The sequence below is a fragment of the Moschus berezovskii genome, chromosome 12, assembly GCF_049115385.1.
Source record: "Moschus berezovskii isolate FMDL1 chromosome 12, NW_MosBer_1.0, whole genome shotgun sequence".
Classification (NCBI taxonomy): Eukaryota; Metazoa; Chordata; class Mammalia; order Artiodactyla; family Moschidae; genus Moschus; species Moschus berezovskii.
Window position 1 is genome coordinate 64,620,757 of NC_142471.1, and position 27,779 is coordinate 64,648,535.

A 27,779-nucleotide genomic window follows, 5' to 3' on the forward strand; every position below is an offset into this window, starting at 1 on the left:
AGAGGGCTGAGGGTTTCGCGGATTGGTCCGGGGCAGGAACTCAGCTGTGTGGAGTGCACCGGGTCCCGGAGCCCGCGGCCTGAGGAATGGACGAGACGAGCCCACTGGTGTCCCCCGAGCGGGCGCAACCTCCGGACTATACCTTCCCGTCCGGCTCGAGCGCTCACTTTCCGCAGGTGCCGGGGGGCGCGGTCCGCGTGGCGGCGGCGGCCGGCCCGGTCCCCTCTCCGCCGAGCTCGCCAGGCCACGACCGGGAACGGCAGCCACTGCTGGATCGGGCCCGGGGCGCGGCGGCCCAGGGTCAAGCCCAAACCGTGGCGGCGCAGGCCCAAGCCCTGGCGGCCCAGGCCGCGGCGGCGGCGCACGCCGCGCAGGCCCACCGCGAGCGGAACGAGTTTCCAGAGGACCCGGAGTTCGAGGCGGTGGTGCGGCAGGCCGAGTTGGCCATAGAGCGTGGCATCTTCCCCGAGCGCATCTATCAGGGCTCCAGCGGAAGCTACTTCGTCAAGGACCCTCAGGGGGTGAGATCGGGCTGGGGACCGCGGCCGCCAGCTTCGGGGAGGGTGGACCTGTCCGGGGGAGTCTGAGGCTTCGCACAGTCAGAGGGAGAAGGGGTTTTGAAAGACTGCGAAAGGGAAAAACTACAGTGCGGAGCTTCGTGGGCAGGATTTTTGAATGCCACTGAGAACTGGAGATGGAGAAGCTCAGCGGAATGAAGAAATAAATCAGAACTTATTTGGTAGGGGAGGAAAAGCGGAAAATAAAAAGAGGAAATTGACCAGCTAGAGGCCAGGGGACCTGCGGTGTGGTGGGGCAGTTGGCCTCTGGACAGAGACGTGCAGTGAGATGCTGCTTTCTAGTAGGTTCCTTAGCTTTAAACTACAGAGATTTGTTCAGCTACTTACTTACTGATTTGAGCTTTGAGCCCGTCCTTTCTTTTTGGACCGAATCAGTGTTGTCACTGTTCATCCAGGAGGACCGGTGACCCATCAGGGGCTCTGATGGTTCCCTTCCAGCCTTCTCTGTTGTGGGGGTGTCTTCTGCCACCGACCCAGGTCTCCTATTGGCAGACGTTGCTGATTGAGTGGACTCATCAATTTCAGGAGTGTCCTGGTTATTGCTCACTTCTGAGATGTTGTTCAAATACTTTTTTATTGTTCCTGAGTTTAGAGTGTGAAGTTTGAGAAACATGGGACTGTCAGTTACCTTTAACTTTCATTTCTCATCCAGGACTAATGTTTATCTCACCTTTACTTTGTCCCTTGTATGTGTTTAAAGGGGGATGAGGATGGGATGGGACATGGAGTGAGGAAGGCAGCTGAAAAGTGACATTTATCCTTTTGGTTAGCGTTTCCGTGGTGGCTCAGTGGTAGAGAATTCTGCCTGCCAATGTAGGGGACGCAGGTTCCATCCCTGACTTCCGGGAAGATCCCCTGGAGAAGGAAATGGCAAGCAACTTCAGTATTCTTGCATGGAGATTTCGGTGGACTGAGGAGCCTCATGGGCTACCATCCATAGAGTTGCAAAAGAATCAGACACAACTTAGCGACTAAACAGCCCACCAACAGATCAAACTAGAGGTGTCTTTGAAATATCAGTGAGTCAAAAAAATTTTCAGGTCTTCTATGTTAATGTTCTCAGGTGGACCAGAATGACTTACTGGAAAAATATGCTATTGTTATTTAAGTGGTGGGGATCAGAGTTCCCTTACATTTTCCCTACATCTCTCTTGTATGAACTCTTGAGATTGGTGGTGTGCTCTTTTGACAGGAATGCTGAATGGCCAGGATGCACTGTGACTTGTAGCTCTTGGTTAGGTTCACGTTGGATCCATTTATTCTCCCAGTTGTTGTCCTAGAATTATCACCAAGAACCAGAGAGCATTTCCACCATCAACTCAGTTAACATAAATGACATGGGAAAAAGCTTTGAGAGTAGTTAAGTTTTTCCAAATCTCTCAGATAAGGGAGTAGTGAGTTAAATCAAAAGTTCAAACAGGAACCATCACTTATAGAAGAAAAGAAAGATAGGGTGTCCTTGGGTTTAAATGTTAGAGAGATGTTCATCATTTTTTATTTAGGAACCAGGCTGAAATCTAAGATATGAATGTTTTTATTTTGTTGCTAGCTTGTTGGCTGAAGTGGCTAAGATTATCTTTGTTAGGTACAACAGCAGGAGGAAGATTTTTGTTTTTCTTTCATGACACTGTTACAGCTGCACTGTAACACTGGAAATGTGTTGGGTCAGCAGAGAAGTGATCTGATGCTCTGACAGGTAGGAGTAATGTGATCTCTCAGTTCTACCTGGCAGATAAAGTACTATCATCTTAGTACGTAGGCCATGGAGAATAGCAGACTATGGATATATTTCTTGGTGATTTGCAGGATCTTAGTCTCCCAAATTTCCTGGCCACTGTCCTTTCTTAGAGGGGACGTCAAAATACATATGACCAAGCAAAACTTATTAGTGTAACCATTCTGTTCCCACTGAGGAAAATGTGGTTCAGAGCAGAGGATCATTTCCTAAATGTTGTGGTGGGTAATAGTACACCACAAACTAACTGTAGTTAGTTTTGTCATCTTTAGCCCTGCTCCAAATGTGTTTATTTTATTTAGAGATACTTAGATAGTATTTACTGTATGCCAGGTACTCTCAGTGTGCTTTACAGGGCTTCCCCAATGGCTCAGCGGTAAAGAATCCACCTGCAATGCAGGAGACTCGGGTTTGATCCCTGGGCCGGGAAGATCCCCTGGAGAAGGAAATGGCAACCCACTCCAGTATTCTTGCCTGCAATGTCCCATGGGTAGAGAAGCCTGGCAGGCTACCATCCATGTGGTCGCAAAAAGTCAGACGCTACTGAGTGACTGAGCACACATACACAGATAAAAATAATACATTAAAAAAAATAAAGTGCTTTATAAATAATAATTCACTTCATAACACCTTCTGAGGTAGTTACTATCATTGTCTCCACAGATAATGACACTGAGACACACAGTACAGCTAATTTGCCCAGAGTCTCAAAGCTATTAAATGGAAGGCAGGTTTCAGACCCAGGCAGACTGGCGCCAGAGTTCATGCTTCTAACTACCATGTCCTGCTACCTCACAGTTAGTCATCTGAATCTCTGGGTTCTCTCTTCAGCTACCATATTGGTTAGGACTAAATTTGGCTGTGTGTGACAGAAATTTTTAAATAATAATAACGTGAATAAAAGTACATTTGACTCTCATGAAAGAAGTCTCCAGACTGCTTAGAGCTGACATGGCATTTTCCTTTATCGAGGAGACAGTGTGAACAGTATGCATCCATACGTCCAGCTGGTCAGCCATCCCTAGCGTGTGGCTTCCACTTCGTGAGCCAAGATGGATGCTCAGACTACAGAAATCTTGTCTGCTTTTCAGCCAGTTGGAAGAAGGAGAGGAGGAGAAAGAGAATGCCCTCTCCCTGTAAGACATTTCCTAGAAGTTGCACTTGACTGTTCTCCTTACATCTCATTGTCCAGAACTGACCTTCAATAGTGACTGGGAACTATGGTCTTTATTTTGTGCAGCTAAAAATCAGGGACCTGTGCCTAAGGAATAAGAGGGAACAGAGATTGGGGGAACCAGCAGTTTCTGCCACAGGTACTTTTGGAGCTGGACAATCTGAAAGTTTCTTGAAGATAACAGCCCTGATTTCATTTCTCTCATCGAGTGGTTTCTTCCTCAGAATGAGCAAGTACGGACCTGAAATAGTAAGATGGAAAATGCTGGATCAGGAGTCATGGTAGAATGCTCAGGTTACCCTCCTCACCTACATCCTTGTGTTTCAGGTCTCAGGCTGCTCATGAAAGTATTTTTTGAGCATTTTCTGTTTTGAGTGGCTAGTAATACTAAGCATTCATATTGTCAAATCATAGAATAGCATATGACTGACTAGTTTATTAGGACAAATAAATGAGATACCACATATGAAAACCCTTGGCCTAATTCCTGGTGCTTAGCAGGAGTTCAGAGTGTTTTGCTTCTTTTTTAAGTTAAATACTGACTGACCCCTGGATTAGGCTTTCTTGGATACATGGCATTGAATAAAGCAAAAAGTAGTGTAATTCTAAAAGGATCCATTCCTATTTAGCATAGTAATTCATTAGACAATTCTAAGTGGTATTTGCAAAACAGTTCTATAAGATACTTCTCACGTGTTCTGGGAGCTTGGCCTTATATCAGTAATTTTCAGCCTTTTAAAAATACTTTCTTCAAGAAAAAAAAAATACTTTTTTCACCAAGAGTTTGTCTTGAAAATAGTACAGTATTATTTTCCATTTTTCAAATATAAGTTTATATTATAATATTGAATGTTTTTCTTCCAGCCATCTGTGTCTTCCAGGAAATTCTGATGTCCTTACATTTGGTTGAGAACGACACTAATAGCTAAATAAAGAATAAGGATCTCAGAGTAACTTTTTTAAAAATAATTTTATTTATTTATTTGGCTCTGCTAGGTCTTTGCTGCTGCACAGGCTTTTCTTTAGTTGTGGTGAGTGGGGGCTGCTCTTCTTTGCAGTGCACAGTCTTCCCATTGTGATGGCTTCTCTTGTTGCAGAGTACGGGTTATAGGGCTAGGACTTCAGTAGTTGTAGCACGTGGGTTCTAGAGCACAGGCTTAGTAGTTGTAGTGCATGGGCTTTGTTGCTCTGAAGCATGTGGAATCTTCCCAGACCAGGGATTGAATCCATTTTTTCCTGCATCGGTAGGCAGATTCTTTACCACTGAGCGGTTACCAGGGAAGCCCCCAGAGTAACTTTTTTATTACTAAAATGTTAAGATGCAGTCATGTTTATAAACCATACATAGATGTAGTTTGGAGATTTTTAAGCATCATCAACACACCATCTGTTATAGGGAGCTGTCCCAAGCCACAAGTTATAATCGATGAGGCAGGTTGGGTTGATAGCAGTGAACAGGAAAATAAATACAGGCTGAATCTCTTTTATTGCATTCTGTTTGGATCCCATCTTCTTTCAGGGTCTCACATATTTGGAGTAGTCCATCCCTCTCTTTTGTAAGAGTTAACATGTAAATCAGGCTTCTCTACCTAAATAGTTAAGTCAAAAAGTGCTGTTTCCAGCCAGCCTCTACAGAATACAGACTTAGCTTTTTCACTCTCATTTCCTTATGAGTGTGTAGCAGAGATTTCAAGAGGTTCAAGAAGTGTGATATCGAAACAGACTGAATATTAAAGAAGATGTGAGAATACAGTTTTCTTCTACTGAGCTGAACATTTGAGATTTGCAAAAATGTAAAACAATACCAGTCTTCTCACTAAAAATTGTTTTCAAAAATGTAGTTATTTTTCAAAAAAACATGTCACATATGTTAACATGTAATTGGCCTGTTTTTATGATTAGGTGAATTAAATAGTTTTGACATTTTAGTTTTAAGTTCTAATAACAGCAAATATAGATTTTACCCATGTAAACGAAAGCTTTGGGGGTCTTTAATAGTTTTTAAAAGTTTAAAGGAATCCTAAAACCAGAAAGTTTGAGAACCATCCACTTTGTATTTACCAAACTTAAAAAAAAAAAAATTTTATGTTATGTTATTTCTGCATATTTCACTGTATAACATGAGTGATGTGCTTGAGTTGTCTTAGGTTTTAGTATAGCTTAGTGCACTGCTCCTTGGAGCTGCTGGATAGATAAAGAAAACCCTTTGGGTTTCAGGTTTTGGTAGTTGTTGGTGGGTCTGGCCCCAGCCAAGCCCAGTCGCTTCCTTGTGCACTGCTGTTTTTATCCTGAGCTTCATGCATTACTGCTACTTGAGCTACCTTCATGTTAACCCCTTGGTTAAAAGGGATTTTAGTAAGTGGGTGTTAAGAGAGGGTGTTTTTTAAAATACTGACATCAAACTGAAGTTTCTCCTACGTGTAAAAAGAAATTAAAAGTTTATTAAAGAGGAGAGAATATGGTGAAATGAATTAGGCAGTATTTTTTTCTTTCTCAACCAAATAATGGTGGGTGGTTTTAGAGTTTGTTTTCTATGAATTAGGAGAATATTCTTGAGTCTTCAGTAACACAGTTGATTATGTGAAGTTAACATCAGCTTTGGAAACTAGGCCAGACGCTGCTTTATGTGTCTCTCTAGGAAACCCAGAGTGCCGATACACTGTATTGTGCCAACTAGGTGAACTGAAGCAAAGCTTAGTCCTGAAAGGGACTTGTCCCCCTTCTGTCTGAATGTCCTTCTGTTCCTCCATCCTTCCCACCCCCCACTATTCCCCTATGTGTGCATGCCAGACATTATTATTTAATGAAACCCTTGTTACACTGAGAGAATCATGATGACTAATGCTTTTAGAGTCGGTGAAATGCTTTCTGATTCTCCTTATGGTGGAAGGAAATTGAGAAGTTTGAGAGGTTGGTCTGTGAATGATGCTTGGCTGCAATCTTGGCCTTCAAGTTCTGCTCTTTTTTTGGCTGAGGGATCATGCAGCTTGAGGGATCTTAGGAACAGGAATCAAACCTGTGCTTCCTGCATTGGAAGTTTGGAGTCCTAACCACTGGACTATCAGGGAATTTCCAAGTTCTGCTTTCTTTAAGTGGAAGTATTTAAGCCTCAGTCCTGGTATTTTTCAGCCCTGCTAATAGTCTTGGTTTCCCTTTCACTGGGGACCAGCTTGCTGAACTCCACATTGTACTTCAACGAACCGACTGGTGGGTTCTGGGATGGGCCTCAAGTTGTCCTGTGGTTTCACTGCCCAGGTTCCAGAGAGTTCTGGTGGAGTCAAAAGTCATTCTCTGCGAGCTGAGCCAGTTACTGTAACTGCTGCTATGTGATTCAGAGCCCAGAGTTCCCGGGGTGTGGAGACAGAGAGGAAGATTACCAAAACAGGCCCCTTCCTGGCCACTTTGGATAATAATGTAATTCTGAATGAGCATATGCATCTGACTTTTTCCGGTGAATAAGTTTATCTTTAAGAATTAATTGATTTCTTTTGTACTTATTTTCTCTTGCCTTGTTGCAAGACTTCTTGAAGGGACTGGCCTCAAGATTGACCAGTTATTGTTTCAGACATATGCCTAGCCAGTTCCTAATATGAGTACTTACATAATGCAGGCAGATGGATGTATGTTTTTTGCTGTGACTGGCCATTCAGGAAATGACACCCACAGGAAAATGTCTTATGACCCAGACTAGCTTGAGTTGGCTGTGGGCTGAGGAGAGAGGGAGAGTCATATGATATTAAGATGAATCACTTGAATAGCATATTTACTTTACTTTTCTTCCTTTGAAAGTACCAGTTTGGGGACTGGAGGGAATGAGATAAATATAAAACAACCTAAGGGGGCTGACTGGCTTGGGGAAGAAAGCCTTCATGAGGGAAGGCCTTAGTTTCTAGATTGCAGCAGCATCCCATATGTCTGAGGATCTTTGAGGATTAAGTTATTGTCTGCTAGAGAAGATGGATCTTAATCTTTGTGGCCTCTCGTGTCCTAGTCTCTTACCTATCAGAAGTACTTAAAAGAACCCATACTAACCAGGTAGCAGACTGTTTTTCCTGCTGTGATTTTTCTCTTTCATTGCTTACTTGTCATTCCTAAACTTGTTATTTTAAGATGGGTGGGGGTAGTAAGGCTGATAGAGGAAATCAGCCATTGATAAAAGAGTTTTCTTAACCTCATTCCATAATACCTTACTGATTTCCTTTCAGTTGATACTTTCCTTAATTGATGCGGAGCAACAGTGAGTATTAATGTACCTTAGAAGTTGGGGTTTGATGGTGTTAAAATCTGTTGTACCATCGATACCAGATTGGCATCTTCTTTGGCCACAGCCCTTTCTGGCAGCGTTATTCTCAGCTGCGCATGTGAGCTGGTGTCTTCCCTTACAAGGCAAGTGTGTTACTGTACATAGGGATTGTCTGCCTATGCCCTCTCATTTCCTTCTAGAGTCTTGCTGACCTGGTCTGTGAGCCACTGGCATGAACTTGCCTTTAACACCCTTTTCCTTTTGTCTCTGTAGAAGATCATTGCTGTTTTCAAACCCAAGAATGAAGAGCCATATGGGCAACTTAATCCTAAGTGGACCAAGTGGCTGCAAAAGCTGTGCTGCCCCTGCTGCTTTGGCCGTGACTGCCTTGTCCTCAACCAGGGCTACCTCTCAGAGGCAGGGGCCAGCCTGGTGGACCAAAAACTGGAACTCAACATCGTACCCCGCACAAAGGTCAGTGACCTGTCTTCCGGATGCCTTTCTGTCTGGCCAGAGTTTTCCTGGGCCTAAGCCCATGTTAGTGGGACTGCTAGATCCAGTGAAGGGCTATTTGTACCCTGAGTCTAGGGTTCTCGGCCTTTTTTTTTTTTTTTTTTGGTGGGGAGTGGTATGTGCAGGCTTATGGTTTGATCATCTGATGAAAGCTGTCCTGAGAAGGATACACATACAATTTCAGGAGGTTCCCTTCTGATGCACATGTTTGGGCTCCCTGGGCCTTTGGATCCCAGGTAACCCCAAGCTGGTTAGAAACCTAGCTACTTTTGTAGCTCACTTTGAGATTTCTGAGCCATTCCAGGATTTAGACACAGTCTACAGTGGACTAGCTGATTGTCAGCTAAAGCACTAATGCGAGGTCTGGCAAGTAGGACTCTAGGGTTGGCTGAGGGTTAGTGTAAAGGTCTGGCCTGAACACCTACAGGGAACTGACAAGGAATTCTTCTCGCCCATCTTTATGCTATAATTCTGGTGCTTGTCTGAACATTACAAAATTGGATTCCCAGATCTAGACAAATCCACACTTAGAATGGATTTGTACATACCTTATATGTGTTACAGACTTAGCTGAAGTTCTAATGCAGGATCTGGACCATACCTCCCACCCTCTTTCAAAAACATGCTTAAATATAGAATTGATTGTAACAATTTCAGAAAGTTTACTGATTCTGGGTTAAGAACCACTCTGCTATAGGATGTCTCATGAAACCTTCCAAGGATTCCGAGGGGAAGAAATCTTCTGATCAGCATATGAACATCTAAGGACATGTCATCACCCATTAAATACACAACTCCTTGAGATTTAGTAACAACTTAAGGTGGAACTCTGGTCTGATGCCCTATGACTGCAGGGCCATCTTTGTATCTCTGTCTGGGTCTTAATCTTCTTTGAAAATTGGATAAAAGCTATAAATTTTGTTCCCACAAAAAATATACATATTTGCAATTACTGTATATAATTTCAAGAGGATGGTTCATGGACCAGTTGAAATCTACCCTTTGACCCACAGGAACTAGATTAAAAACCCCTGTTTGAGGTTTTCTTTGCAGGTTTGGATAGCAGACTGTGGGCAAAGAGCCTAATCAGCAGACAGGAGCTTCCCTTCAAATCTGTTTTTCCTGTTTTCCCAGGGTATGTTACAAGAAAATGTGATAGCTGTGGATGTTTCACTATGTTTGCTCCTTTGCCGAAAAACTTCAAATAAGCCAACTCATTTGTAAGGAAGTAGAAATCAGGGAAAGCTTCTTGAAATTTCCTTCTCTCATTCTCAGCACCTAGCCAAATATTATACTCCTAGTAAGTGTTCCTTAAATACCAGCTGAATCAGTGAATAGATATCAAACCATGAAAAAAGAACAGTAACAGAGATCCCCCAACCTCAGGCCAATGGAGTGAATGTTTGATGTGTTTGATTGTAGTTCCCGGCTCGTAGCTCCCATCTGACATCTAAGTCACTGCCTGGCCTTGTGTAGCGCATTCCTTCCCTTCGAGCTGTCATTCTCTCTGTGTGCGTAGAGTGAAGCAGCACACTGAACATCTTATATGATGATGAATGCTCCTAAGATCTCCTGCCTCACCTGAAGTCCTCCCACCAGGCCCCTCCTAGACTCTAGAAATCCTTCCAAGTACTTCTTGCTCATCACTCTGTAATCTCCTTTCTTTGCTGGGTAAGTAGCAGACCACCCAGGCCCCATGCCTGTATGTTTTGCCTGTGTTTCTCAGTGCAGTGCCTAAGAATCAGGGATCGAGTTCAAATTCTGGTGCTGCAGCCCTTTATTGAGTAATCCTTGGGCAAGTGAGTTAAGACACTCCCGTATTCTCTCCCTTTCAGTTTCCTCACTATAAAAATAGGGATATAAAGAGTTCTTCCTTGGACTTCCCTGGTGGCACAGTGGATGGGAATCCACCTTCCAGTGCAGGGGATATGGCTTTAATCCTTGGTCTGGGAAGACTCCACATACTGCAGAGCAATTAAGCCCGTGTGCCACGACTTCTGAGCCTGCATTCTAGAGCCCATAAGCCACCACTGCTGAACCTGTATGCCACAACTGCTGAAGCCCATGCGCCCAAGAGCCTGTGCTTTGCAACAAGAAAAGCCACTGTGATAAGAAGCCCGAGCACTGTGAGGAAGAGTCGTCCTTACTCACTACAAATAGAGAAAGCCCAAGCGCGGCAGCGAAGACTCAGTGCAACCACAATAATAAGTTTAAAAAAAAACCAACAGTTCCTACTTGATAGGGTGGCCATTAATATTACACAAGATAATCCGTGTGGAATATGTAGCCCAGCACCTGGCACAGTGTAAACACTCCATACATTTTAGCCTATGGTATTTTTATGACTATTCTAATCATTAACGCCACGCCCCACAGTTCTGTTCTTCCCCATCTCTAGTCTTCCTTTTTCCCTGTTAGAGAACCTTAATGAGGCCTGAGGATCTTTTGCATCAAAAAGTCAGCAACAAAAAAATCTTGTCTTCCATGAGACTGAGATGAGACAACTTTGCAAGCTTGACATACATTTGCAAGCTTAACATAACAGGTGCTGGAGAATAGTAAGAGGAGATCTCTCTCTTTCCTGCCTCCCCACCCTTGTGACAGGATTCTATCCAGTTGATCACAGTATCTGTCACTATGGAAACGGCGCTTCCAGTTGTGCTAAAGCTTCAAATAATAAGGCTCTAATTCTCACTTGATCACTATCTCTGCTCTCTGTTCCTACAAGGTTTCAGGTTATGAGAGTTTCATTAGTCATAGGGAAAGTGGTTCATTACAAAAATTGATCAAAAATAAATCTGATGAGGGAAAGTGTGGTATATGTCTTGAGAACAGGGTTTTCATTATAGAAACTGGCCAGGTAGTCTTAAGAAAGCCTTTTTTCCCGTTTGTTCTTGTGCCCATGTTTCCAGATTTGTAAGGCAGAAAGTGCTAACCTATAATACATCTTGGCACATCTGTTTTAGGTACCCTGTTAAAACTGGATGGATGGATAGATGGCTGGGAGGAAGAGAATTACTTTAAGCTATCTCTCAGGTTCAAGGGCAAAATAATTAGTTACTTGTTGCAGCCATGAAATTAAAAGATGCTTGCTCCTTGGAAGGAAAGTTATGACCAACCTTGATAGTATATTAAAAAGCAGAGACATTACTTTGCCAACCAAGGTCCGTCTAGTCAAGGCTATGGTTTTTCCCGTGGTCATGTATGGATGTGAGAGTTGGACTGTGAAGAAAGCTGATCGCCGAAGAATCGATGCTTTTGAACTGTGGTGTTGGAGAAGACTCTTGAGAGTCCCTTATACTGCAAGGAGATCCAACCAGTCCATTCTAAAGGAGATCAATCCTGGGTGTTCATTGGAGGGACTGATGCTAAAGCTGAAACTGCAATACTTTGGCCACCTCATGCGGCGAGTTGACTCACTGGAAAAGACTCTGATGCTGGGAAAGGTTGGGGGTGGGAGGAGAAGGGGACGACGGAGAATGAGATGGCTGGATGGCATCACCGACTCTGTGGACATGAGTTTGAGTGTACTCCGGGAGTTGGTGATGGACAGGGAGGCCTGGCGTGCTGTGATTCATGGGGTCGCGGAGAGTTGGACACGACTGAGCGACTGAACTGAACTGAACTGAACTGAATGAATTTTACAAGGCTTAGGAAAAGAAAGAATTTTCTTATAAATTTTATTTTTGGTATTTATATACTAAAACTCAGTGCTATCTGAAAGAAGCTTATAACTCATTCATTCATTCACTTAATAAATAGGCATATGCCAGGCACTGTTTTGTACTCGGGATGCTAATATAAATAAGATAGCTCTCATCCACCCTTCATTTCATTAGTTTTAAAAAACAAGTTAGATATGGATAATCACAAGACAGTGTGGTTAAGTGTGATAATGGATGTCCAAATGGATTATGGATTATAGTGGTATCACTGCAGTTTGACAATCAAGTGTAATATTGGTGGCCCATTAAAAATTTTTTTAAAAGGTAATGCATGCATCTAGTGCAAAAATTAAAAGGCACAGTAGATTAAACAAACCCCCCACTCTCATGGGTCAACAGTTAAGCATTTGCCTTCAGTGCAGGAGTCGCAGGAGACTTGGGTTTGATCCCTGGGTCAGAAAGGTCCCTTTAGAAGGAAATGGCAACTCACTCCAGTAATCTTGCCTGGGAAATCCTGTAGACAGAAGAGCCTGGTTGGCTGCAGTCCATGGGGTCACAAAGAGATGGACATGGCTGAGCACACCCACATACCTGAACAAAGACGAGTAATCCAGCATCTCTCCCACCCCTGTCTTCTAGCCACTTGATTTCCTTCCTCAAAGGCAGATGGTATTACTAGTTTCTTGCTTAGTATTCCAGATATAGTCTATATAAATACATAGCAATGCACTAAAAATTAAAACCAATTTTAATGTTTAATTTTTAAATGTAAATTATTGCACACAGTATAAAATTCAACAGAAATCAAAAGGTATGGAATAAAGTGCAATTTATTTTCATCTGGAGAGAAAATATACCCTGGACCATCTTCTCCTAACCCAGGAGTTAGCTGTAGTGTCAGTGTAATTCATTCTAGATGCTATAACAACCCCTGAATCTCAGTGGTTAACATGATAGGAGTTTATTTCTTGCTCACATCAAGATCCATGCCAGTTAGGCAGCTCTTCTAGATCCACATTACTTTATATAGCCACAAGAGATCTTGGATCCTTCCATGATGTGGTTTTACCATCTCCGAGCCCTTCATTTCTTCCAGCTGCACAGATTGGGAAATGTGAACTAAGGATCATGGGAAATTTTAGGGGCCAGGCCTGAAAGTAATGTGCATATATCACTTTCTCAACATTGCATTGGCCTGAACTAGTCACATACTGTCTCCTACCAGTTAAAAGTGCTGAAAAATGCATCCTTTCCGTATGCAGAAGAGGAACAGTACTGGTGAGCATCTAGCTATTATTCTCTGCCGTACTGGTATGGTTCCGTAAACTTCATGCTAACCTTGGTATCTCTTCTATTTCCATTGTAGGTAGTGTACCTGGCCAGTGAGACCTTCAACTATAGTGCCATTGACCGAGTGAAGTCCAGGGGCAAGCGGCTTGCACTGGAGAAAGTGCCAAAAGTTGGACAGCGGTTTAACCGCATTGGGCTACCACCAAAGGTATAGACTGCACCTAGGTGGCTCATCAAAGGTGGTGATTATAATGGCATAACCATCCAAGTGGTGAAATAAGGTGTCTGCAGACTCACCTTTGGACACTTGAATAGCCTGCCCTGAGGCACCAGTCTTATTCATTTCTGTCAAGGGCCTAAGGTTTGAGGAGTAATTCTCCAGAGAATAGAGACTATAACTTCCTTACTTGACTCCTCTGGACCATTTAACTGCGCCTTTTGAATTTGGATGAGCAATTACTGTCACAACCCTTTTCTAACATAAACTCTATAGGGCCTTAGTGGGTACCTGGCTTACTCCTGGGATCTTTGGACTTGGGCTGTAGGGAAATACTTCTATTCTTCCTTTTTGGTTGCAGGTTGGTTCATTCCAGCTCTTTGTTGAAAGCTACAAAGATGCAGACTACTGGCTACGGCGTTTTGAAGCGGAACCCCTTCCTGAGAACACTAACAGGCAACTGCTTCTGCAGTTTGAGCGGTTGGTGGTCCTGGACTACATCATCCGCAACACTGGTGAGCAGCTCTGGGTGGTCCTGTGCTCTGTGCCTGGCTGTAAGGAGCCACAGGGCAGACATGGAGGCTTGCTTGCAGAGCTTGGTATCAGAGTACCCTGTCAGGATGAGTTTTGAATAAGAAGTGTCATACACATTGGAGAGGGTATTGAAAATACTTTTTCTAGACCAGCTTTGTCTAGGCACATCATGTGTAATTATCAGAGGTGGTGAGTACTTAATGTTTCATCTTAGCCTCTCTCCCAGTCTCATACAGAATACACTTTGGCTCTTCTAAAGTAGCACAAAGAGTGCTCTCATCCTTGATCCCTAGTCATTTGTGGTAGCCTGGCTTAGTATAGGACAGTTTGTCTTTAAATACCACATCTAAGTGGACTCATATCTTCCCAGGTGGCGCTGGTGGTAAAGAGCCTACCTGCAGTGCAGGAGATGTAAGAGGCGCTAGTTTGATCCCTGGGTCAGGAAGATCCCCTCGAGGAAGGCATGGCAACCCACTCCAGTACCCTTGCCTGGAGAATCCCATGGACAGAGAAGCCTGTCAGGCTACAGTCCATGGGGTCTCAAAGAGTCGAACATGACTGAAGCAACTTAGCATGCGTGCATTCAGGTGGACTCATACAGTGTTTTCATTCTGTGACTGGCTTAGTCACTTGGCATAATATCCTCAAAGTTCTTCCATATTGTAGGATATGTCAGAATTCCTTTCCTTTTCAAGGTTGAATAATAGTCTGTTGTGTGTGTGTGCCTCATTTCACGCATCCATGCATCTGTAGACACACACTTGGGTTGCTTCCACGTTTTAGCTGTTGTGAATAATTCTGCTGTGAACATGGTTGTACAAATATCTTTGAAACCCTGCTTTCAGTTCTTTTGAGTGTGTATCCAGAAGTAGAATTGCTGTATCATACGATAATTCTGTGTTTAGAATTTTTTGAGGAACTGCTATACTCTTTCCCATCATATGGAAAACATTTTACAGCTGCATTGTTTTACATTCCCAAGAGCAGTGCACGAGAGTTCCTGTTTTTCCACATTTTCACCATCATTTGTTATTTTCTGAGTCTATATATAAATATATATATATAGTAGCCATCCTAATACTAATAGGTATGAGGTAGTATCTCACTGTAGTTTTGATTTGCATTTCCCTAATGACTAGTGTGAGATCTAACCAGTCCATCCTAAAGGAGATCAGTCCTGGGTGTTCATTGGAAGGACTGATGTTGAAGCTGAAACTCCAGTACTTTGGCTACCTGCTGTAAAGAGCTAACTCATTGGAACAGACCCTGATGCTGGGAAAGATTGAGGGCAGGAGGAGAAGGGGACGACAGAGGATGAGATGGCTGGATGGTATCACTGACTTGATGGACATGGGTTTGGGTGGACTCTGGGAGTTGATGATGGACAGGGAGGCCTGGCGTGATGCGGTTCATGGGGTCGCAAAGAGTCAGACACGACTGAGTGACTAAACTGAACTGAACTGAAAGACTAGTGATGTTGAACATCTTTCCCATACGTGCTGAGTCGCTTCAGTTGTGTCCAACTCTCTGAGACTGTATGGACCGTAGCCTCTGATGGTCATCCCATCCTTGTCAAGCTTTGTTTGATTACATATGCAGAGGTTTCTTTCTGAACTCTGTAATCTAGTCCGTTGGTCTGTCTCTGTGTCAGTACTGCACTGTTTGATTACTATAGTTTTGTAGTAAGTTTTGTAATAAGTTTGTAAGTTTTGGAGGAAATGTGATTCCTCCAGCTTTACTCTTTTTCTGGATTGTTTTGGCTCTTTGGCGGTCCCTTGAGATTTCATATGAATTTTAGGATAGGTTTTTCTTTTTCTGTAAAAAACATCATTGGGATTTTTATACAATTGCATTTAATCTCTACATTAGTTCATCTTCAGTAGTATTGCTGTCTTAGCAGTATTAAATCTTCCAGTCTGTGAACATGGAGTATCTTACCATTTATTTATATCTCTTTAATTTCTTTTAGCAATATTATATAGTATTCATTATACAAGTCTTTTACCTCCTTAGTAAACTAATTCCTAAGTGTTTTATTCTTTTTGATGATATTATAAATGGGTTTGTTTCTTAATTTCCATTTTGAATTGTTCATTGTTATTAAATAGAAATGCAGCTGATTTCTGTGGTTGATTTGGTATCCTGATCCTGACTTTTGCTGAGTTTATTTATTAGATATAACAGTTTTTTGTAGAATCTTTAGGGTTTTCTGCATAAGAACATATCATCTATAGAGATAATTTTACCTTTTCATTTGCAATGTGGATGCTTTTTATTTCTTTTCTTGCATAATTGCTCAGTTCTTTCAGTACTATGTTGAATAGAAGTGGTAATATTGGGCATTTTTCCTTTGCACTAGATCTTAGAGGAAGAACTTTTAGTCTTTCACTGTTGAATATGATGTTTGGTCTGGATTTTTCATATATGACTTTTATTATTTTGAGGTACTAGTCTGGTGGTGACAAATTTTCTGTTTTGTTTGTCTGGAATTATCTTTACTTCAGCTTCATTTTTAAAGGATATTTTTACTGTACATAAAATTTGAGATTGGCAGTTATTTTCTTTCATCAGTATTTAAAAAACATTTCATTAATCTTCTTGCTCCCATGGCTTCTGTGAAGAAGAAAGTTGTCCATATGGTAACTGTATTTTTCATTTCCTGAATTTCTATTTGATTCTTTTTTGTAGATTATTGTTTTCTGCTGATACTCTTATTTCTTAAACATATTAAGGATTTTATCTTGAACATTTTAGAGCCTATGTCTTTATTTGGGGCCCCTATAGATTTATTTGAATTTTCTGTTGTTTTCGTGTCATCTTGTCTCTTTGTATACCTTGTTATTTTTAAGTGTCAGTTATTGTATATCAAAAACTGTAGAATTATTTGGAGGTCAAGGATGTTGATATCAATCCTGTCTGGAAGAAGATGTTTGCCTCTGGCAAGCTGCTGGTGTCATCAGAAACCTAGGATCACATTAATTTTAGGTATTGAGAAGAAATTCTGCTTATTTCCAAGGTGTAGCCCTTTAGGTTTCAACACAGAGCATGGATGATCTACCAGGGTTTCCTCCTCCTTGTCAGTCACCAGGCCGCAGTTTTGTCTCCCTAGCTTCCTGGGGCTGTTAGCACACTGTTCTACCTCTTAGCCTCGTAACCACCTCTTCCCAAATCAGCAGCAGGTGCTGTAAGAAAAAAGAAGTCACAAAGGGTGGACTCCCCTCTCTGGAGTCTTTTTCTCCCAGATCATGACAGTCTAATTCTTAACGGTCTTATAAAATCTCCAGTGCCTTCAAGAAATTTTAGAACATTTTGTCCGTTTTTTATAGTTGTTCTTAATAGTATGATTGGTTTCCACGTGTCAGAATGTCTGATTCACCACTACTGAATGTGAAAATCACTCCAGTTTTGTCTACTAACTTCATATTTCTGTTCACAGATCGAGGCAATGACAACTGGCTGATCAAATACGATTGTCCAATGGATAGTTCTAACTCTCGGGTAAGCGGTTAATCTGTATCTTTTTTGAAGGAGAGGATGAGGTGGGGTATATGCATAATATGGAAGCACATAATAGTGTGATATTTAGGTCACATAAGTTCAGAGGAATCAGGATTGCACACGTCTTTAAAATTGAGGTTAATATTTGGTAATCGTTGTTCAGTTGCTAAGTCATGTCTGACTCTTTGCAACGCCATGGGCTGTAGCCAACCAGGCTTCCCTGCCCTTCACTCTCTCCTGGAGTTTGCTCAAACTCAAGTCCATTGAGACCATGATGCCATCCAACCATCTCATCCTCTGTCACCTTAATATGTTTTTAAGGAATATCCTGCTGATTGATGTTAATAGAGATAGAATGAAGAAAAGTTCAAATAAATTTGGAACATGTTGCATACTTTGTGCCTTCTTTGAAGATTCACATAGTATGGGAGCATAGTAAAGGTCTGAGAATGCATTAGTGCACCTGTGTGATTTCATTTGGCCTGGTGATTTCTAAACCTTTGACCATGGAATACTTTTCTCACAAGACTACAATTCCACAGAATATCAGTTTAGAAAAAGCTGCTTCCTACAACTTTCTTTACCCTCTCATTGCTTTTCTATTCCACCACACTTCCCCTGTGCATTTTAAAAAATTAGCAGGAAAGCTACCTGGAGAAGGAGAATAAGATTGACTTTTATTCTTTTTAGTGTTTTTTTTTTCTTCCAGTTTTATTGAGATATAATTGATATATAATACTGTGCAAGTTTAAGATGTGCATTGTGATGATTTGATGCACATATATACTGCAGAATGCTTCCCACAGTAAGGTCAGTGGTTCTCAAATTCTGTACATCAGAATCATCTGACGAGCTTATTAGAAACAGTATAGATTCTACAAGCCTTTCCTCCATTAGATCTTGGGTAACACTGAGGTTCTCACACTTTTAGTAAGGTATCCCAGAGGATTCTGGTACAGGTATCCTGGGCCCACCTGCCCTGTTCTGTGGTGGCACTAGTTAACCTGAGCACAGAGCCAAGTACACAGTCATGGGACGGTCTGACACGTGCTGTCCCAGGCAGCCTCTTCCTCTCTCTCTGCACTCGGTTCTCATCCTTTTCCTTTTAATGCCTCAGTGAAGCAGAGGAACAGATTCCGTTGTGCAAGTGCAACCAGCTGTTATCATCCACGGTTCTAGTATCTTGCTGGAAAATGTCACCACCAGTGAAGTGGCCACTGAGTCAAGGTCCACATGAAAGGACCTTGACTGACTTATAACTGATTTTTCTTCCTTTTTTTTAATGGGCTTCCTGGGTAGCTCAGCTGGTAAAGAATCCACCTGTAATGGAGGAGACCCCGCTTCAATTCCTGGGTTGGGAAGTTCCCCTGGAGAAGGGATGGGCTACCCACGCCAGTATTTTTGGTTTTCCCTGGTGACTCAGACAGTAAAAAATCCACCTTCATTGTGGAAGACCTGGGTTGGGAAGATTCCCTGGAGGAGGGCATGGCAACCCACTCCAGTATTCTTGCCTAGAGGATCCCGTGGACAGAGGACCCTGGTGGACTACAGTCCTAGGGTCGCAAAGAGTCAGACACAACTTTTTGTCCTTTTTTTAGATTCTTAGGGTTCTCACTGCCTTTCCCTGTGAGGAATGGCTTATAGTTCTCTTTTGTTATTGTCATTTCCTGTGTTATCAAGGACTGTGACAACTTTTGAGGAAGTGTACCTTTTCTAAGAAGAGAAAGGGACTCAGAACCTTGAATTAGCCAAATCAAAGTGCCACAAATATATTAAGTCCAGGTAACAATTTGGAAACCAGTTCAGAGACTTGAGTAAGGACTGGTGCCTGAGCAGGTTGAGATGGGAGCTTTGCTGCTACTTTAAAGCACTGGAGGAGGGTGGGACTCCCTAAATATTTAGTCTTCCCTTGCCCTTCAGGACACAGACTGGGTGGTGGTGAAGGAGCCTGTCATCAAGGTGGCCGCCATAGATAATGGGCTGGCTTTCCCTTTGAAGCATCCTGACTCCTGGAGAGCATGTAAGTCTCAAGACCACCGTGGTCTGGCTCTTTTCTTGCTCTTTCTCAGTGTTCTTATCTGTGCAATGAAGAGAATAATACCTCTAACACAGGATTGTTCTAAGGACTAATGCAGCTTAGCACCTGAGCACAATGGCTGGCACACAGCAACTACTCCACAGTGTAAGCTGTTAGTATTCTTTTTCCCATACATTATTCCCATCAGAAGCATAGAGCTGAGTTTTCACATCTCTGCGTTGCATTTTTCTTAGTCTTTCTGAAGACTGTCTTATAGTAATTGATTCTATTTGTGTTTCTAAATATAAGCTGCTGTTCCTGTTCTGTCTTCCTTGTCGACATCCTGGAAACCAACCCCTGGCCCCATTATAACTGAGAAACCTTTAAAAAGAGAGAGATACAAGTAGGGGGTTACTAGTCCCTTTGCAGTACTTGTCTGTCTTTTGAGAAGGAGCGTCTCAATGTTTCAGTAGCAAGTATTGATAATTGCTTCTAGATAGGCTTGCATCTTGAAAAGTCATATAATGTCTGGGAAAGAGCACAGGCTCAGGGATTAGACAGACCTATGTTTGAATCCCGGTTTCTCCACTTAACTGTTTAACCTTTAGAGTTAGCAACCCCTGTAATTTTAATTTTCTGTTGTATTTAAAATAAGAGGGATATCCAGCTTTACCCATGCTCTGATAGGTGGAGGACATAGATGGACAGGGACTTTTCAACACCAGCTTTGCTTTTGACTTTTCCTCTTTTCAGATCCTTTTTACTGGGCCTGGTTGCCCCAAGCAAAAGTCCAGTTCTCTCAGGAGATTAAAGATCTGATTCTTCCAAAGATATCAGACCCTAACTTCGTCAAGGACTTGGAGGAGGATCTGTATGAACTCTTCAAGGTTAGCCCTGGGAACCTTAACCTTAAAACCATATAGAAGAAAGAATTCCAGCGGTTTTCCTAATTGGTCCTGATACAAGCCAAGATAGAATGGAAACACCCTTTGGCTTGTGTTAGCCAGTGGAGAACAAGGTTTCCTCCCTGTGGACAGCAGGACCTCGTTTGGGTTGGTTTGAAAACAGTTGGCAGCTGTGCTGAGTCACACTGGTTTGTGTCCTGGTGTCATGTGGCTGCAGTGTGTCTACAGAACTCTCATTCTCACGTGGAGCCCCAGAGCCTCGAGTTCTTCAGAGTTAATCATGAAATAAGGACATGATGGCTACTTGTTCTCTATTTTCCCGTCTGTGAAACAGGGAATCATCGGGGTTGGGGTGAACATCACTAAGCTTCCTGAGGGTTTTCTCTGTTAGAAAGTTTCTAGTTGGGGGAGGAAAATGGGTTCTTCTGAGGCATTCATACAGGTTGTATCTCCTTCTGCCCTTCTTTTGCAGAAAGATCCTGGTTTCGATAGGGGCCAGTTCCATAAGCAGATTGCTGTTATGCGGGGGCAGGTAAGCCTGGGACATCCTCCTGGTGTCATCCCCGAGGTCTCTCTGAGAGGGTCATATGCTCATATTGAGTGAGTGTATAAAGGTTGTATCTCACACCCATTTTAGTCTGTGCCATCCATGCTTGTGACTCTGTCTTAACACCTGAGAGGAAAGGTAGCCGTCCCAGATCTCCCACCTCTCCACGGTATCAGGCATTTGGTGAAGCACCTACTATGTATGTACTTGGTTCTGTGCCACTTGCTATAGTTCATTGGTGGATTTAGCTGGTGGTCTGGGTCCTCAGGTTGCTCAAGGCAGCTGGAAGCCCTGGTGGTTAAGAGCTAGGCTCTGGAGTCAGACTGCTGCTTCACCACTCCTCAGCACCATGGCCTTGGGCAGGAGCTTCTGCTTCCTTTTTATAAAGTAGGACGGTTACCATACTTTGCAGAGTTGGTCAGAGAATCACATAAGATTATGTTTACCAAGTGTTGAGTAAAAATCATGCCTGGCACATGGTAGGCACTCAGATGCTGGTCATGGTTATAATTTTTGTTGTTACAGTTACAAGCCACATTATTTCTTCTTTCTCCCCTTCATCTTCAAAGAGAACCAAGGAAAACCACCAAGGCATTGTTGATCTTCCATAGCAGTCAAAGAACAGCTTGAAAACTGCCTAAAAGCTTGAGGACACTGACATTCTGCATATCACTTTGAAGTCTTAAAGGGAGCTGGAATAGCCTAGCAATTAGGGCACAAACTGGTCAGGGTATGTGATTTGAAGCTTGACTCTGCCATTTATTAGCTATGAGGTCTCAGTCAAGTTACTTAATCTCTCCTCCTTTTAGTTTCTCTCCCTGTAACATGGGATTAATAACAGCACCTATCTCAAAAGATTGTTATGAGATCAGTGATTGAAAACAGTTGTAGTAGTGCTGGTATATTGAAGTACTCAATATGGATTAGCTATTTTATTAGGGTTTTGTATACAGCTTTTCACATCTTGGAAGGACAGGAAGCTTTTCTCAGTCGTAATTATCCAGTTAACCTCTTTCTTCCATTTAGCAAAAGGCTTCTGATGAGGGCAACTCTTGAGCTTACTGAACCCATTTTCTCTAGAAATGGGACAGACAGGATTTAATAGCTGTAGTTATTAGAGCTGCCTAAATACCATAATGTGGTCTTCCTACATTTCCCAAATAATGTAAAGGCCCAGTTAGGCTGGCAGAATTGTTAGAAATCTTAAAAGCCACGTGACGTGCTCTGGTATTGTGAAACTCGGCGTAAAGGAACAGACTTCTCTAGTTTGTGTCGATTGTACCTCTGTCCCTATTGCACTGTCTTCTCTAATCCCTTCCCAGTCTCTTGCGAACATAGCAACTTTCCTCTCATATTTAGTTAAGGCCGTTATCTAGAGTGCAAGCAGCACAGGGGCGGGGGTTGAGAGAGAGCCGTTTTAGCTTTCTTTCCATCATGTGCTCGTAGTGTCTTTGAGAGCGTATGGCATTTTACAACCTAGAGTGCCTATCTCTGAAACTGTCAGGATGAGTCATGGATGAGTGTCCAGCCCCTCCTTCTAGCACATGGGTAAAAGGAATGCACCACCTTCTGTCTACCTGAGCTGCAATCATGGAGTGGACTGTACAGTGGCCTGGAGCCAAAGGGGAAGAATGGGGAACCCTGGAGAGATGGATTCGGATGACAGAGTTATTACTCACCGTAAAGGCTTCTAACCACGTTAGATAAAGAATGCAGGGTCTGAGGGAAAGCTTCTTTAGATAACATCTTCAAAGACAGTATTTCTTTTTTGGCATTATGTACCTGCAATAAATTTTTCTTCAACTTTTAAATTAGGAACATTTCAAACCTCAGGAAAATTGAAAGAGGGGAGTCATCTAGACTCACCAGTCGTTACATTTAATTAGCCATGTTTGCTTTGTCTCATATCTCTAAATGTTATCTATCTGAATATTATCTATACATCTGTATAATTTTAACTCTTTTATAATTTGTCTCTCTCCCTAGATAGATAGATTTTGTTTGCATTTGGCCAAATCTTTTGGAAGTAAGTTGTAGACAGTTTGACATTTTACCCCAAAGACTTAAATGTTCTTGAAAGGTGGCTTCTAACCCGAAGACCCAGCCAGAGAGGTAGTAAAATCCTGTGTCATAAGCTGGATGGTCTCCTGCATGGTCCACTCTAATTCCATTTGAACCTCCTCTTAGTTCTCTGCCTTGATCTTGTACTCAAGGCTTTTTGAAGTTACGTAGGTGCCTTCAGAGAAGGCAGTGGCAAGCCACTCCAGTACTCTTGCCTAGAAAATCCCATGGATGGAGGAGCCTGGTGGGCTGCAGTCCGTGGGGTCGCTAAGGGTCGGATACGACTGAGCGACTTCACTTTCACTTTTCACTTTCACACATTGGAGAAGGAAATGGCAACCCACTCCAGTGTTCTTGCTTGGAGAATCCCAGGGACGGGGGAAGCTGGTGGGCTTCCGCCTATGGGGTCTCACAGAGTCGGACACGACTGAAGTGACTTAGCAGTAGCAGCAGGGTGCTGACAAATACCAAAGCAATGAAATTAAAAAGGAACTCATTACTGGTAGGATCCTCTTCTGACCTCTGTTCCAGGTGAACCTCTGCCTCTTTGAGGGTAGCATTTGTAGGCCAAGGATCATTATGGTTCAAGGCCTGTGTGTCTGTGTGATTGGGGGCAGCCGCCCAGCCACCCCTCTCGTGTGTCTCTGGCCTGGCTGTGAAAATCTTCAGCATCCAGTGGTTTAAAGGCTGTGGTAGGACCACTTCAACTTTTTTTCTTTCCTACCAGAGAAGATACGCGGTGGTGACTCTGTGACAGGGGAAAGAAATGTGTTCCTCTGTTCACATGTCTGAAATATCTGTAAAATACAGACAAAAATTTGTGAGGAGCCAAACATACTGTGGTATCCTGGAACAGAAAAAGAACAGTACTGGAAAAGCTAGTGAAATCCGAATCAAGTCTGGCATATGGTTAATACTAATGTTCCAATGTTGATTTCCTAGTGTTAGTAAAGGTACCATGGTTATAGAAGATGATCAAATTAGGAGAACTTGGGTAAATGGCCCATATCTTTGTAACTTTTCTGTAGGTATAAAATTATTCTAAAGTAAAAATTTATTAAAAAAAAAAGATGACAGCATAAGATGTAGAGTTCAACTGAAATGGCTTTTATTTTTCAAATACATAGTCTTTGTAGGAAAATCAGAAAATAAGGATAAACTAAAATCACTCTATCTGTAGGTCACCTTTCTTGACCCAAAAATAATCACTGCCAACCTTTAAGACTTTTTTTCCTCTGTAGATAAGAAAATAGGATTTTAGAAAATAAAGGTGGGGGTCACACTATTACTGGTTCCTTATCTCCTTTCTTTTCTGTCCAAGACATTGTGATCAGTTTTCCATGCCAGCAGAATATGTTATTTAATTGCTTGTTTCTAATCCCTTAAGTTATTAACTGATCCCATACTCTCGGCCATTTATATAATTTTCAGTTATAAACAATACTGCACTGTATTGATTGAAACTTAAGTGTTTTGTGCATGTCAGTGATTGTTCCCTTAATCCTTAAAAATGAAGTTGCTGAGTCAGATGGCTTGTCCACTTTTAAGCCTTTATGGTTCACCTGCCTTTCTGAAAAACTGTCCCTGATCTGAATACTCCCCAACTCTGAGTCATTATCTTCTTCTGTATCTTTACTAACTAGACAGGCGAAAAAGAGGAGGTATTTGTTTTCATTTGTATTTTTTAAAAAGGTAGAGAGGTTTTCATTTTCTGTGTATTGCCCTTATATTCTTATTTTAGTAAACAGCCTATTGGTACAGTTTTCCATTAGTGTATGGTTTATTTTTGTATTGATTTATAGGAGCACTCTGCCTGCAGGTCTCCCTTCAGAGGCAGACCAGGATGCCTAGGCACTGCTCTCACTGATCTCATTTCCCCCCCGCAGATCCTAAATCTGACCCAGGCCCTGAAAGACAACAAGTGTCCCCTGCACCTCGTCCAGATGCCACCTGTGATTGTTGAGACGGCCCGTTCCCACCAACGATCTTCTAGCGAGTCCTACACACAGAGCTTTCAGAGTCGGAAGCCCTTCTTTTCCTGGTGGTAGCCCCAGAGGCAGACAAAGGCATACTGTCTGAGACTTGGGCTGGGAGGAAGCCTGGGGAGCGGGTTGCAAGAAAGCCAGAGAAGCCGGTGGAGATCAGTGCCCTTAAGAGCGCTCCCTCTCTGCTCACCACCCCCTCGGAGCTTTCCCAGGCCCAGGGAGAAGCATGAGCAGAGGAACAGTGTGTGCTGTGGGCCCTCCTGAGTGCTGGGGAGGGCTGGCACTCCATGCAAGCCGTCCAGATGCCGGGAAAGGAGCATCTCCTGGGGGCAGGCTGGGAAAGTCCCTTCCCTCCTGGACACCCTGCTCTGTTGCTGTTCCTTGTTATATTCTGCATCAGAAAAAATACAAATACAAATTTCAATACTAGTAGCAAAACCCAGGTAGAATCCAAGACCCTCTCATGGCAAAACCTCTGACCCAGACCTAAATGTGCATGGACCCAAACATGCAGGTGTCTCACAGTTCCTTACTGTGCGGACCAAGGCAGCTGGGTGACTCGCAGTGCCGGGACAGACAGAAGCCACACTTTCCTTTTGTGTCTTGCCAAGTCTTCTTTCTGTCTTCCTCCCATCAGTGCGATAGGTTAACTCCAGACATGATTTTCACAGTTGGGGGACATCTGCTCTGGGACTCCCAGCAGTTTTACAGTGATTGTCTAGATCACCTCTGCTCCCTTCCCTGCTGGGGACCCAGCCCCTCTTGGCCAGGACTGTAGGTTGCTTATCACTCAGGCGAAGGCAGAAGGGAGGAAGTTACCTCCCCAGCATGGGAACATGATCCATACCACTAAGTATATGCTGGGAGCTGTGATGGTCTGTGGGTGGGCTTACCCCCACTTTGCTCCCCTAGTCCTTGGCCCTGGCCAGAGACGAGACTTTCCTAGTCTGCTGTTCCTGTTGTTTTTGATGTTTTTTCTCAACTCTTTTGACTTGATAGGTTCGGTTCTGGGTTCTGGAGTGGCTCTCGGTGAGGGTTCTAGGGTGGGTCTAACTCATGAGAGGACAGGATATTAGGTCCTTGGGTCTCTTTTTGTGGTACCACTGCTGCTGGGTGGAGGCAATGAGACTTGTATTCTGCCTCCTAATTAGCAGCTTCCCTTTGCTCCCTGACTTCTTGTTCCAGGCCAATTTTTCTATGGCTTCTCGGGAAAGGTGGGGCCCTAAGGAAATAGGCGTTCCCACTGTCCCCAGTGCCTGCCCAGCCCAGTGTGCATCTTCTTGCTTCCATGTCTCTTTCCCCTCAGCTCTCCCCCTTACCAGCTGTCCGAGCCCTTTCTACACCAAAGCAAAGAATGGCCTCAGTGGGGAGTACAGAGGGTGCCACCCATGGCTATGGGGCAGCCCTGGATGGTTCAAGTTTCTGGCACTCTGTGATTCGTCAGTCAGCCTTGGAAAGAAACTATCTTGAAGGTTTGAAAACCAACCAAAGAAAAGGAGTGGGGACTGTTGCCGTGTGCCCTCTGCTTGCCTAGCTCCCGCTATTGCAGGAAGCGGAGCGGAGGTGTGCAGCCCTCTCGTCAGCTGAGCCAGGCTGGTCCCCTTCAAGTACAGCCCCCAGGAGCCAGCTTATCCTGGGCTTCCACCCCGCCAACAGAAGAGTCTCTGGAGCTGGGTGTGCATGCCCTGCCCTGTGGACAGAGGCACTGCTCCCCGCTGGCCCCAGCCCTGACAATCCCATTGAGCTGACCTGGACTTTGGCCTTGGGGACCATGTTTGTGAGAACTTGGGAGCAGCAGGGCTCCCAGAGGCCGGAGGGGACCAGGGTATATTTAGCTCTCCACAGACATCTGTTTATAAACATGTTGTTGAATTGCCCCACCTGGGGTGGAGAGGGCCTGAGCGGTCTAAAGGGCTGGTTGCTTCCCTCACCGAGCAGATCTGCACATTGCCCTCAGCCAGACCAGCTCTGGGATGCAAAGAAAATTGGGTCCAATGTAAGAGGGAACTGGTCCCAGTCCTGGCAGGTGAAAGTACGGGGCATCCTTTCCTGACCCACATCCATTCTCCTTGAAGCCTGTACTCAGGTTGCCTTGAATGTGGACTTGGGAGAGCCTGGGCCCTGAGTGCCAGGGCAGGCTTTTGGGTGGCCCTCACGGAGCTGCCCAGCCCAGCCCTCTGGCAGCCATCGGCCCATCTCCCAGTGTCAGGGAGTGGAGGCTGGGCTGTGAGAGTGCCGCTGCCTCTGTATTGTTCTTCTAATGCACTGTAGAAATTGTATATGTAATGTATTTAAATCAATGCAAATGTATGAATAACAAGTCCAATTCCGACCTTTTTTGTCTAGCTTTCTTTGGTGGAAAGAAGACAAGGTAGGATGCCTTTTTAAGGACAGAGAACCCTGTGTTGCCATGGAGTTGCTGAAATATGGCTCTTGAATCTATTTTCCTCTGGTGGAGGAAGGTACAGGTTCCCATTTCCCAAAATATCATTTTAACCCATTTGACATCAACACCTGACCTGAACCTACATTGATTGATGCAAAGCTGTTTATAATCATCATGTATCTTTCTTACTGTGAATATTTCTTGCAGAAATATTAGTGTTTTGTTTTGGGATGTTCCTCTAATAGGGATTTTACAGTTTTTGCAATGTCTACTTTCTAAAAGCTAAAATAATTCTAAATTCTAAAATCATCTTTCCCCAAGGGGTTGGGATAAGGAATGTGGACTGGCCTTTCTTGGCCACAAGAGGGCAGCCCTGCTGTGTGTGTGCATCCCTGTCCACCTGGAGCGATTTGAACCCTGGCTCCTCTAAG

General features: G+C 43.4%; 1 protein-coding gene across 1 annotated transcript; it reads left to right on the top strand.

Annotated features, from left to right (window-relative positions):
- On the top strand, positions 1 to 27,294 carry PI4K2A (phosphatidylinositol 4-kinase type 2 alpha). The gene is made up of 9 exons (XM_055424938.2): positions 1 to 521; positions 8,004 to 8,204; positions 13,275 to 13,406; positions 13,777 to 13,930; positions 17,386 to 17,447; positions 19,368 to 19,467; positions 20,218 to 20,351; positions 20,842 to 20,901; positions 24,864 to 27,294. Exons 1-9 carry the CDS (start codon positions 87 to 89, stop codon positions 25,023 to 25,025), a joined length of 1,440 nt encoding a protein of 479 aa, XP_055280913.1. The 5' UTR covers positions 1 to 86; the 3' UTR covers positions 25,026 to 27,294.
- Positions 27,295 to 27,779: the final 485 nt, after the last annotated feature.

Bases quoted from the DNA above. Each gene is read 5' to 3' on its own strand.
- PI4K2A (XM_055424938.2), top strand. From the start codon at position 87: ATGGACGAGACGAGCCCACTGGTGTCCCCCGAGCGGGCGCAACCTCCG. The intron at 8,205-13,274 runs GTCAGTGACCTG...TTTCCATTGTAG, and splicing joins ACATCGTACCCCGCACAAAG to GTAGTGTACCTGGCCAGTGA. The intron at 17,448-19,367 runs GTAAGCGGTTAA...CTTGCCCTTCAG, and splicing joins TGGATAGTTCTAACTCTCGG to GACACAGACTGGGTGGTGGT.